Source organism: Chenopodium album, chromosome 20 (genome assembly GCF_948465745.1).
Source record: "Chenopodium album chromosome 20, dcCheAlbu1.1, whole genome shotgun sequence".
In the NCBI taxonomy this organism is placed as follows: domain Eukaryota; kingdom Viridiplantae; phylum Streptophyta; class Magnoliopsida; order Caryophyllales; family Amaranthaceae; genus Chenopodium; species Chenopodium album.
Genome location: NC_137853.1, coordinates 41,501,623 through 41,513,909, shown reverse-complemented (window position 1 = coordinate 41,513,909; position 12,287 = coordinate 41,501,623). Strand labels below are relative to the sequence as shown.

Genomic DNA, 12,287 nt, shown 5'->3' with positions numbered 1-12,287 from the left:
ATAAATTGATTCCTCTCAAGTTTTTATACATGTTTATCTTATATTACAATTCTACGTGTATAAAATGTGGTGGAAACAAATTCTTTATGAGATCAATTGTGAATGTTGCCAAGGTTAGAAAGTAAAGATGACATTAGGTTGAGTTGGTTCAAGACATGACATAATCCAACACGATAAAAAATACTATTTGAAATATGAGACATTGAGATATACACTTGGACAAATGACAATTGTTAGGTTGTGGGCCTACTGGCCTAGGCACTTTATTTATGAGCTCGAACTATGTTGGACTTTTCTTTTGAAATTTGTGACACCATACATAATACCCCATCTGTCCCTTTTTGTTTGCCTTATATAACTCTTATTTTTTTTAAAAAAAATATAATACAGTACAAGGAAGAAGGAAATTAACAATATCGTACACGAAGCTATCTTTCCTACAATAAAGGTCAAAGTTTGTGGGATTAACATTCAAAGAGTCAGTCGAGTTAAACAAAGACACATAGTTTTGTCGATCTTGGTTTCCCAAACTAAAAAAGGTCTTACATCTAACCATATTAAATTTCTAAAGTTTTTTCGGCTTTAGAGAGTCACAAACGAAATGTAAATAAAACCAAATTTGAAATTTCCACTTCTTTCACACGACTTTAACCGACTAAGCTAGTTGAGTTTTACGACGATAGAGTGATAGACTGATGCCTCCTTAAAACAAGCCATGTGTTGGTGCAAATAGACGCAGTTTCACAAGTCAGACAAATACGCAACACAATCCTGGTAGAAGCAAAACGAAGCGAAGAAAACTGTAGGAGAGAGAAAGACGAAAAAACTTCTTGCCTGGTTTAAGAGAGAGAAAGTGAAGAATTGTGGTCTTTGTTATTGTTGTTATTTCTTTTATTTTTCCCTTTTTTGTAAAAAAACTTTATAGTATCGAAAAAATGGTGAAGATTATTATTAGACCAACTTCTTCTTCTCCAATTACTACTATCATCTTAAATCTTCTTCTTTGCCCTAAAATAAGCTTACCCCTTTTTCTCTCTCCTTCATATTTTAGACCCCCTTTTCTCATTTTTTCTCTCTTCTTTTTCACTACTTCCCATTTCTCAGCTTTCTCTCTCCATTTTTCGCTTCTTTCGGGTTGTTTTCTCTCTCCAAGTTTCAATCTTTCAAGGTAATGTTTCTTGTAATTTGTTTTTATATTTGGGTGTTTTGGTTTTAATTTGTAATTTGGCATCTGGGTTTTGTTTATTGGTTATGTATGATGGAGTAATTTTGTGGGTTTTTGAGTTTTTTCATGCTGTTGTTCGAATTTTAGGTTTTTGGGTTGTGTTTGATTGTGTTTTGTGATGAATTATTTTGGGGGTTTTGGTTGGGTAATCCTGGCAATTAGGGTTTTGCTAATGTGATTGATTGAGGTTTATGTAAATGGAAATTGTTATTTGTAATTTTATACTCCGTATATTATTGATTGGTTTTATTTTCCCTCAAATTGATTATATTAATGCTGTTAATGCAAATCTGCTGTTGTGTATATTGTATTTAGAATTCGCTTTCCTTTTTTCAGTGTACATTGTATGCTTATTATTTTGTGTTATTGGATTTATGTGTTTTATGTAAATTCAATTTCAATTTCTAAGCTATTGCATTAGTTCTGATATTCTATGAAATGTTGTTTTCGTTAGTATGGTTTATGCACTGCTTGATCATGAGACTTATTTGTTGAGTTTGTATTGCAGTGCTGTATTGATTCTGTGTGAATCTCTACTACATGAGCTAGGCGTTAGTGGCTATACTGGAAGTTTTGTTTGATTATATTGTTCCTAAATGGAAGAGAACAGTTCTTCTCGGTTCGAAAGCATAGGGAACACTGTTAGAAAGAGACGGAGTCATACCTCCAGGCGACCTCGCCCTGAATCTCAACCTCTTTCGGATGGGCGTGATGTTTCATCCTTATCCTCAACACCTCCATCGGATGAAATAAAGGCAGGCTCCAGTGATGAGAATAGCGGTGGTGAAAATTCGAGGAGGAAAGAGCTTAGCCTTAGTCAATGTGCATCAAGATTTCCTGGACCTAGTGGTGTGGAGGGAGAAAAATCTTCAAGAAAGAATAAGAAAGTAGATATTGGACTCAATGAATTATATGGAAATAGTGGTTCAAAAGACACTACAGAGCAGGGACGGAGTGGCTCAAATCACAAAAGAAGCAGCGAAGGAGTTCTTGCACCCGCTAATTGGAGAAGTACTAGTAGGGAGAATGAAAGCCCGGAACCACAGAAGACCATGGCATTAAATAAAAAGGCTGATGATAGTGTAGTTCCATCTCAAGATAGGCTGGGAAATGATAACAAGGTAAAGAAAGTCAAGCTCAAAGTTGGCGGTGTCACTCGTACCATTGATGCTAATTCAAAGAGTTCTCGTGCTTCGGATGCTACAAATATGCGGCAGAAGTCAGCGCATAAGGTAGGTGATTCTTCTAAATTTTAATCAATGTATGAACCTGTATAGCTGTTAATCTGTTATGATGCTAGAGTTTGCCAATATATGCCACAACTTTATTTTCGATTTACTCACTTTGTGCTTGATGATTGGTGTGTGGTTTTTTGCAATTTAGTAAAAATCTTGTGTCCATTAGAGAGGATTTGTTTGGTTTTAGATTTCTTCATGTTTGTATGAGGATCAGCACTTATTTGAATCGCCTTGTCTGAAATATGGCATATTGAACTACTTCCTGTTGACGTAGAAGGCTTACATGTCATTTAATTGCTGGAAGCAATTTCTTTTATTTAAGACATGTTCTTCTGTTGTGATCTCATTTTAATTTGGTAGTGAAAAGCATCTAGGGTTAATGGGAAGTTTAAATTCTGGTTTTCAGGATAATTCAGAAATTGATAACTCACCTTCTGGAGATAAAAAGGGTGGATTACAGGGAATTCCTTGGAAAGATTTCTCAAAAGTGGGGTTTACCCTTGGAAGGGAGGAATCTTCTACGAAGGGGGCTGGGAAGAATAGCTCTGTAAAGCAAGGTGACAAATCTGATTCAGCGCGAAAGAGTAGACGAGCATCAAAGAAGCGTGCACTTGATGGTTTTGATGACGAAGACGATGATGATGAGATCAGATATTTGGAAAAACTAAAAAATGCAAAGTATTTTAATGGATTTGGAGAGGATGAAGAAGAATCTAGCAGAAAGCACAGAAGATTGTCTAAGTTTTCAGGAAATGTTTCTCAAAATTCAGAAGTTGGTGCTTCTTCACGGTCGGGGAAAGATGGAAAGAAGAGATCACCTTCTGAGGATACTGACTATGAGGGAGAGGAGGAACTTGTATCTGATGGTGAAGCTGAGGGAAAGAAAAAGAAGAAAGCAAAGAAGGAACCTGTTGACGCAATTGTTGAGCCTAAGCGGGAATTGACGCTTACAACTCGTCAACGGGCACTTCAGTCAGGGAAAGATTGCTCTGCACCTGGTGGAACTGCAGTTGAATTTCCGAATGGGTTACCTCCAGCACCATCTAGAAGTATGATTTTTAATCTGTTCTGCTTATCATCATCTCATATATTTTTAGATCCAGTTATTAATTAAATATTAATGTAAATTGGTTAACAGAGCAAAAGGAGAAGCTTTCAGAAGTGGATCAACAATTGAAGAAGGTTGAGGCTGCTCAGAGACGTAAAATGCAAAATGAGAAGGCAGCTAAGGAGTCAGAGGTTTTTTAACTACTTCCTTTGCTATTTCTACTGTGTGGACATTTTTTTTCAAGTGAGCTGAGTATGGAAGCTTTGTTACAGGCTGAGGCAATTAGAAGAATACTCGGTCAAGACTCCAATAGGAAAAAGAGGGAAGACAAAAAGAAGAAACGTGTAAAAGAGCTTGCCCAGGTACTGGATAGTCTATGGATTATTTACTTCCCTTTTTCAAGAGTAGTATAACACGGAAGAGATTATTGATAATGTCTTTTTTTGCAGGAGAGGGCTGCTGATGAACTTATGCGTGCATCAAATAGTATCAGAATGATCATGGGACCTAGTGGGACAACTGTTACCTTTCCAAAGGAGATGTTGCCTAGCTTTTTTGACCCAAAACCCTGCAGGTATATATGTGTATATTACATTCTCATCTCTTGTTATACTCTCTCTTTTCTTGTGTATTGGCTGTACTTTTTTTTGGTGGTTGTGTGTTGTGCAAGTGCTTGTTTGTTGCTAATTTTTTTTTTTTTTTTTTTTTTTTTTTTTTTTTTTTTTTTTTTTTTTTTTTTGTGGATATAGAAGAACTCGAAGTCCCAAAGTTGTATGTGTGTCTTTAATGTCAAAGTTGGACACTGGCTGAGGATAGATTATAGTGGTCATATTATGTGTTAGTAGTGAGGAGTAAATCTTATCTTATATGAATATGAAGAAATGTTTGCTAGGTTTGTGGTTGAGACTGTTTTCAGCCACATGTTTGTAAGAACACTTGTCTAGAAGAAATTATTTTCTCCAGTGCCAAAAACCTGGGAGGTTGTATCCCTTGGCAGGAGAAGTGAGACTGGGTTATGAAGAATCGGAGTGGCCATTGATGCAGATCTAGGCCCTGTTCAGCTCACCTAATTCACGTATTTAAGACTAATTATTTCAGATAACTTTAGATAAGAGTTGTTAAGGGTTATCCAAGTCCTAATAAATTCAATACCTTTAGTGTTGGGAGTATTTTGATGTTTTATCCACTTTTCTGGATCAACAGTTGTATCGATTTTGTAGTCTTTGATGGTCTTTATTATTAACTCTTTTCATCTTTGTAAATGTCCCTCCTAAAAATAATCTAGTATTTAATAATTTATTTGGACATTTGGAATGTAAAGCCGTTAAGGGATGCAAATAATTTATTTAGTAAAAAGTACTACTCCCTCCGTCCCTAAATTACATTCCTACTTTCCTCTATTACGTGAGGAATAAATGCTAGAAATAGGAATGTAATTTATGGACGGAGGGAGTAGTATTTTTGCAAGGGTGGATTGTTTTTGACTTTTTTCCTTGTAGAAGAACTCAAGAAAGGAATGACACAATATTTTTCTTCACATACCTTTTTTCTCCTCCTCTATCTCCTTTCTTCCTTTCCTTCCTACGAAGTAATTTTTTTGTATCAAGGAACCAAACATAGGGAAACTTGTGAAGTTTATAAACTGATTTTCACAAAACATTATATATTAAATCAAAACCAATTACAAGCTTATATCTATCAGCTTAATTTTAGGGTACCATTGGTTGCATCAAGTAGTACTATGTAATTAGTTTTCCTGATAAAAGTTCACTGTGTGTTGAATGTTGATTAATTGAGAATGCCTTTGAGATATCCTGCTGTAGTTCAGAAAGTATGTAGCTTTTGTGTTAATGCTCTTTGGAACTTTAACTTGCCTTGTAGAATGCTACAATACTAGCTCTTTTCATGTTTGAGTTCCAAATAAATATCATTATGATTATTTTCCTGTTTTCTTTTTTCTTCTCGGTTTCTGGGATTTTCAGTTATCCTCCACCTCGTGAAAGATGTGCTGGCCCATCTTGTACGAATCCATACAAGTACAGAGATTCAAAGACGAAGCTGCCACTTTGCAGCCTACAGTGTTACAAGGCAGTTCAGGGCAATATACCAAGCCAAACTGCTACCTGCTGATATATACAAATACATACTTTTATCCTTTGCCTCAGGTGTTGGTCCTGCAGGATGTACAGCAGCTGCTCATATCTAGCAGGGTTCACCTTCAAAGGCCCTCATTCACCGAGAAAATATAAGTCGTAATATGTGATATGATCTATTACGAGTGAGAATAATTTGGTAGTATTGTATGATTCATAATTCTATGGAATTAATAAGGTATAATCATGCCAAATTATGTAAATTTTTACAATCATATGAAAGAATATTACTATGTAGATTAGAACTCTAGCAGCTCGTATTTGGTTTGATTCTCTCCTCTGCCCGTCAGCTTTAAGTCGAGGGAAGAGTCACAAGGAAGCTGACGTTTAATTCAATTTAATAATCTATACCCCTTTATTTTTGTCTCCAATCCATATACTCTGATTAAGATGCACCGTGATTTTACCAAATATTCCTGATAATGGATGTCTTGTTTTCCTCTTTACCACTGATTATGGTGTTCATACTTTCATAGCAAAATTGAGGAAAAACAGTTGTATTTTACGAGATGTCACAACTTTTTTTAGACATCTTAAAATAATATACGCGAGTACTGATTTTAGGTGAATTTAATTTATACTTAGCGTTTTTACTAATCACAAATATTTGGGCCCACATATCATTATCAAATTAGGCGAGTGTCGTAACACAAAATATTCTTCAAGTATGTCTCTGTTTCTCTAGGGAAATACCATGTCCCCTCTACTAACGATGTGCATCACCTCTCCATATTCATCATAAACAAAGATAACATGTTATACTATATACTAATGTAGTGCCTCGTTCAAAAATAAAATTCCTTATGTACATCAACAATGACTATTTTAACAATAACTCTGATCTATATGTTAATAGTATCACGACCATTATCATTTTAAAAATGTGATTATGTTTTTCGGATATTCTAATATACTTTCTACTATGTTTCCTAAAACTTCGCATATGGAGAAATGAAGCAAGTAATAAAATACGGAGGGAGTACTATACATGCAAAGCAGAGTATCATGCATATATCTAACATGTCTTAATAATTAATTTACAATAGATCTTCCTCAAAGTAATATGAGCACATATACAAAAGCAAAAAAAGAGTGGAAAAATCGAGGGTTGGCAGTTTGGCACCTCTTTCTTACTCATTTCACCTTAATTTAACTAATATCTATCCATCTCTTCGACTTTCACTTGAACTACCTAAACTAAACCGATACATACCTAAAAAAAAAGGAAAATAAAGAAGAGAATTTATTGTTCAAGCATTCTTTTATGAAAAACATTATTATTTGTAGTAAAATCTAGCTCATCAAGTTCATCAAAGAAATCAAAGTTTTCTTGTGTTATTTTTGATGTAATATTTTTGAGAAGAGGAAGAGTGGCAAAAAAGGTATTTAGTGGATAGTAAGGGGTAAAACTGTCAAATGGTACCACATAAGGCTCTTCTTCATCTTGCTTTACCATCTTTTGTGTCTCATTTGAGCTATAGGTTGGAGATTGCATGTAATGGAAATTACCTTGGTGCCCTTCATCACAAGGATTATTTTCAACATTATCTTCCTTGTTGCTTGGTTGTTCATTTTTTGGGCTAGAATGGGCCTCAATGATATGGGCTTGGGCTTTTTCTTGGGCCTTCTTCTTTGGGGTATTTTGGTAATTTGGGCTAGGATGGTTGTGGGATGATGTGTAAGTGATTACAAGAATTGAAGCATCTTCTTTGGACCTCTCTACTTGTTTCTTAGCTGAGCATCCCTTTATTGTGCTGCATCTATAATAACCCCTGCAACAACATTATAATTAATCGATTAATTGACTCGTTACTCGTGCTATGCGAACCACGAACAAGGACAACGCACGGGCTTAACAACTAAGTAAGAAAAATAGTTACGGAGTACATTATTACAAAATAACCTTGGATAGGGAGATCCTTTAATGGGCTTTTGTCCATATTTTCTCCAAGACCAAGAATCAGAAGGAGGCCCATTGGTGTTTTGTTGTTGATCTCCCTTTTTTGCTTCAATCTTAACTTTCACTACTATCTTCTCATCATCCTCTAGCTTCCTGATACCAAATGATTCAATAAGTTAGCACAAACCATCATAAACAAACTCATTTCGTCCCGAATTAATTGACATGTTGATAGCGTAATTTGAACTAGCATTTGATAACTAAAGCCCGAGAAAGTCAGTGTTAAGAAGCATAAACTTTCATTATATAGCTTATGTTTCTTACATGCAAGAAGAAAAGTTAATTAATTAACTTCTTAGATCATAATTAGAGACAATAATTAAGAACTAACCCACCTTTTTTTGGAGGCCTGATTTTCGGACATTGAACTTCTCTGCGGTTTTAGAGAGGTAGAAGTAGAAGAACCATCCATAATAAGAGCAATTTATTTTTGGTTGATTTGCTAATTATTTTTTCTTTGGAACAAAATGAGTGTGTATATATAACGGTCAAATCACATAAATTGATATATAATATAATCAACAAAATTATTGTATAACAACACCTCTGTTAGAGATAATATCGGAAAATATATTGAGATAGGAATGTATATTGTCATATGATATTATTCTCATAATATCTCATATGATATTATTCTCATAATATCATATCACAATATACATTCCTATCTCAATAACCTCTTATTATGCTACTTTGCCCACCCCACCTTCTTTTTTCTCCTTATATATATATAATAACTATACTTCCATAAATTCATGCAAAGTAATGCAACTACTCAATCTAGCTATTTGTTTAGTATATTTAATTTGATGGTAAGAATTTACAACTTTGATTTTGAATAAAAAAAAAAAAAACCAAAAAAAAAAAAAAAAGTAGAATTGGACTACTTTAAAAAAAAGAAGGGTTAGAGGGTGCATTATGCTCTCTTCGTTTGGGATTAATGTTCTCTTTTTGTAATGTCATATCATGTTAATTGTATTAATTGCGAAAACATTGGGATAATATGGTAGATAAGTAGTTAACATGTTGCTATTGGAGACTTTTATTAAGATTAGAATTTTGAAGTAACTATGACTTTCTACAATAATTATAGAATGCACACTGATCTCTCTCGAGCATAAATTACTCTAATTAAATACAAATACAAATACAAATTAAATATACAAGCTAGCCAACAATTTAATATTACTATTTAACCATTTTACGTGTTTTAGGATATGAGATAGCTTTTGCAAAGGATATTGTCACACATGTATGTTTCATTTAAAACTCTAAATTATAACCATCTTACTATTATACGATAATTGGGGAACTTGAACTAATTTAATTAGGATTGGACTTTAGAAGTTTGAAGTCACCAAGTTCGTTCCCACTACTTGTTTCACCCCATATTTAATCATGCATGTAAATACAAGGAGTCTATCTATAATCTATATTTATCTAGGAGATATGAATGATTAGGAGGAATCTTACAATTCTACATAATTAAACAACTTGTAACAATTAATAAAAATAATCATTTCGTGTAATATACGTACATTTTTCTAAGCAATAATTTAATTAACAAGTAACAACAAGCTGGTCCACCCAACATATGATCATATATATCCAATTAAATCGATACCCTCTTATCGTATGTTTGGTGTAAATTTTTTGTTTTTGTTTTTTATTTTTGTTTCATTCATATTATTTAATTTATTCGATTTTTGTTTTTAATTTGTTTGTTGACGCAGTTTGGTGCAAGTTTAAGAAAGATTAATGTATGTGTGATCTTTAATTCTTTAGCATGTAATGTAAGAGAAAAGAGGATTTGACTGTTTAAACAAGCAAAGGTCAAATTTTCGTTTTAAGTACTACTCAAGTTACGAATGTCTTTTTTATTAAACAATGATTTTATAATTTATAGTTTTTCCTTACAACTAAACATAAACTAGAATGCAAAAGAATTTCTTGGATAGTTTTCTTTCTGTTGAAAAACCTATATATTCCTCAATTTATAATACTCGTATTTCGATTAAATGAAAAAATAGAAAGCAATATTTTGTAAATCATTTTAATACTTCACGTGCTTATAATTATGAAAATTATTAGGATAAAGTTGATCACAAAAACCAGATCAACGTCCAACAAATAGCTTTAGAAACACAAAATATAATTAAGACATTTTGCAGGACCACAGTAATTACGCATAGAGGAACCAGAATTAACTATTTAGCTAATTACAAATTTTCAATCATAATTATATAAAAAAAAAAAAAATTATATATTTACATGCATGATTAATGTCATCTCTTAAACTTTGGACACATCCTTAGGTATATGTATATCATAATACGTCTCTAAATTAATTGAATTCTTATTTTCAATTATGCATTACCAAATACTAAATGCTCGCTAGTGACTTGCCAACATCCAAAACATCTTTTTTCTACTTTGCTAATTAATTAATCAGTTATTTGGATTATGAATATGACATACGGAGTATAAGATATAATCCCTTTATCCGAAATTAGTCTTTACACTACTGCACGTTTATATTTATCCCACCCCTCATAATTAAGAGTTTGTCGTGTTATTTGTATCATTATAAATGAAAGGTGTGCAATTAGGATTTATCATTCACGCATAAACTATTTTTGTGTAATACGTAGAAATTTAGATGACAATATAGTCGGTATATATATTTACACTTGTATAGTCTATAAGTATGAAAGGAGGGTCAGTCAGAGTATATTTATTCATTCATTTAATTTATCTTATGTGCGTGGTATATGTGACCTATTTTTTGGTGTATTACGCCTATGATTGATCAATAAAAATAAAAAATAAAAATAATATTTTGTCATTAGCCACACTTTAATTGATCCAGATGGATATCTTAATAATTTTTAATAATTGATGATGTTATCAAGTTATAATAATCCAATTCATAATCAATTCTTTTATTTTTTTTAATTCTTTTAAAATAATTTAACAATAATACTCTGTTTCCTTATAAGAAGTTGTTAACAACAATGCTGGTAAAGCATCACATGATGCAAAATGATTTAATGATTATTAAAACTAACCATGATCATGAATCAAATATTACACCAATGCAACATACAACTTATATTACAAATTATTTAATTACGTTTATATTAATTATTACTATATTATATGATTAAAGATTCTTAGTCAACTAACATCTAATCGTGGCAACCACTTTTACCAGCTGCCTTACCAAACTTCATTTCATATAAAAACTTTACAATATAATCTTCCTTTTGATCCAAAATTCCCAACAAATTCTAGGTGAATTTCTGTTTGTTTCAAATACTCTAGTTTTTTCTTAGAAACATCAAGAAATAAAATTATGGGTTGGAAATTATGGAAAAAGAAGGCAATTTCAGCCAAATTTGAGATAGTTAATTACCCATTTTTGGTGCAACCATTTTATGCTATTTCCATAACTCTTCTTAGCCTTTTACTACCTCTATCATTCTTGCTATTAGCAAGATTATCAAGTGCTCATTACCTCTTGTCATTAGCCTCGATTTCGCCTCCGAAATCCCTTGTTTTCTCTCTATTTTTAAACACTAATCCAAACATCCTACACGCCCTTGTGTCCGTTATTAGCTTAGCCGCGTTAATACATGCCTTAACGGGCCGTATTAGCCTAATAAGCGAGCACCCAGGGCCTATATTTAGGCCCCGGGTGCACGCGGCGTGGATCTTCCTATGCACCTTACAAGTGTGTGTAGGGCTAGGCATTGAGGCCACTATTAAGGCAGGGGTTGATGGGGCAGGGTTTGGTGATGAAAGGTCCATGTTGAGTAAGTTGGTTTTCTTTTTGGGCCTACATGAGACCATGATCCATTGGTCTAGGACCATAGTTAGGCCCGTGGTTGATGACACGATCTTCGGTGGGGCCCGCCAAGAGAGGATGGCCGAGAGGTGGGCCCTCGCCGCTTGTTTCGGGGCGTTGTCGTGGTGGCGGTTACGAGACGAGGTTGAGTCATTGGTGGTGGTGGTGGAGGTTAAGAGGGAAATGATGATGAAAGTTGGTTTGGGTGATTTTCTTGGGTTGTGGTTGTATTATTTGACCGTTGCAATTGGGATGGCTAGGATTATTAAGTCAATTATTTGGTTTGGTATGACTATTTTTAAAAGGGGAGTAACAAATATTGATCAAGATTCTAATATTGAGCTCATTAGAGAGGATGAAGATAAAGTTTGATGTAAGTCAACTATTTCAAGACTACATTTTTTTTTCATAGTTTTTAATTTTTTTTCCTTAAATATTTGTGGGAAGTTTTTCAACTTGTATAATGTATTACATCTTTTTGAGAAGTTGTAAATGTGATATAAATGAAGTAATACAGATCCGATTATAGCTTGATCGGCAATTGATGATCTTGCATATACTACTCCGTACTCCCTTCGTCTCAAAAGAAAAATTTCTTTATGTCCGATATAATATGCAATTTGAAAAAATTAGATAGAGTAAATGTAGGGTAAAGCTGCATTTGGTGTTACTGACTTACTGGTAAGCAATTGGATCAATAGTTGGTAGGGCAATAATATGCCAATATTTCGTAGAGAAGAATTATGAGGCTTCAACAGCAAGACTGCAAGAATGGTGTATAGGTGATCATACATGAAAAACCAACTTCTGGCTTCA

General features: G+C 33.5%; 2 protein-coding genes across 2 annotated transcripts; both read left to right on the top strand.

Moving 5' to 3' along the window:
• The first annotated feature begins 773 nt into the window (after window positions 1–773).
• On the top strand, window positions 774–6,041 carry LOC145598960 (uncharacterized). Its single transcript, XM_081655357.1, has 7 exons — window positions 774–1,168; window positions 1,734–2,457; window positions 2,870–3,512; window positions 3,602–3,702; window positions 3,784–3,873; window positions 3,961–4,085; window positions 5,494–6,041. The coding sequence occupies exons 2-7, from the start codon at window positions 1,822–1,824 to the stop codon at window positions 5,639–5,641; spliced, it is 1,743 nt and encodes a 580-aa protein (XP_081511483.1). The 5' UTR covers window positions 774–1,168; window positions 1,734–1,821; the 3' UTR covers window positions 5,642–6,041.
• Window positions 6,042–10,951: 4,910 nt separating this feature from the next.
• Window positions 10,952–12,026, top strand: LOC145599143 (uncharacterized). The gene has a single exon (XM_081655553.1). It carries the CDS (start codon window positions 10,980–10,982, stop codon window positions 11,841–11,843), a length of 864 nt encoding a protein of 287 aa, XP_081511679.1. The 5' UTR covers window positions 10,952–10,979; the 3' UTR covers window positions 11,844–12,026.
• The last annotated feature ends 261 nt before the right edge of the window (window positions 12,027–12,287 follow it).

What these genes read in the sequence shown, in the direction of transcription:
- LOC145598960 (XM_081655357.1), top strand. Translation starts at nt 1,822, where the DNA reads ATGGAAGAGAACAGTTCTTCTCGGTTCGAAAGCATAGGGAACACTGTT. An exon ending in ACCTCCAGCACCATCTAGAA is followed by an intron (nt 3,513 to 3,601) that starts GTATGATTTTTA and finishes ATTGGTTAACAG; the next exon opens with AGCAAAAGGAGAAGCTTTCA. An exon ending in GTGTAAAAGAGCTTGCCCAG is followed by an intron (nt 3,874 to 3,960) that starts GTACTGGATAGT and finishes CTTTTTTTGCAG; the next exon opens with GAGAGGGCTGCTGATGAACT.
- LOC145599143 (XM_081655553.1), top strand. Translation starts at nt 10,980, where the DNA reads ATGGGTTGGAAATTATGGAAAAAGAAGGCAATTTCAGCCAAATTTGAG.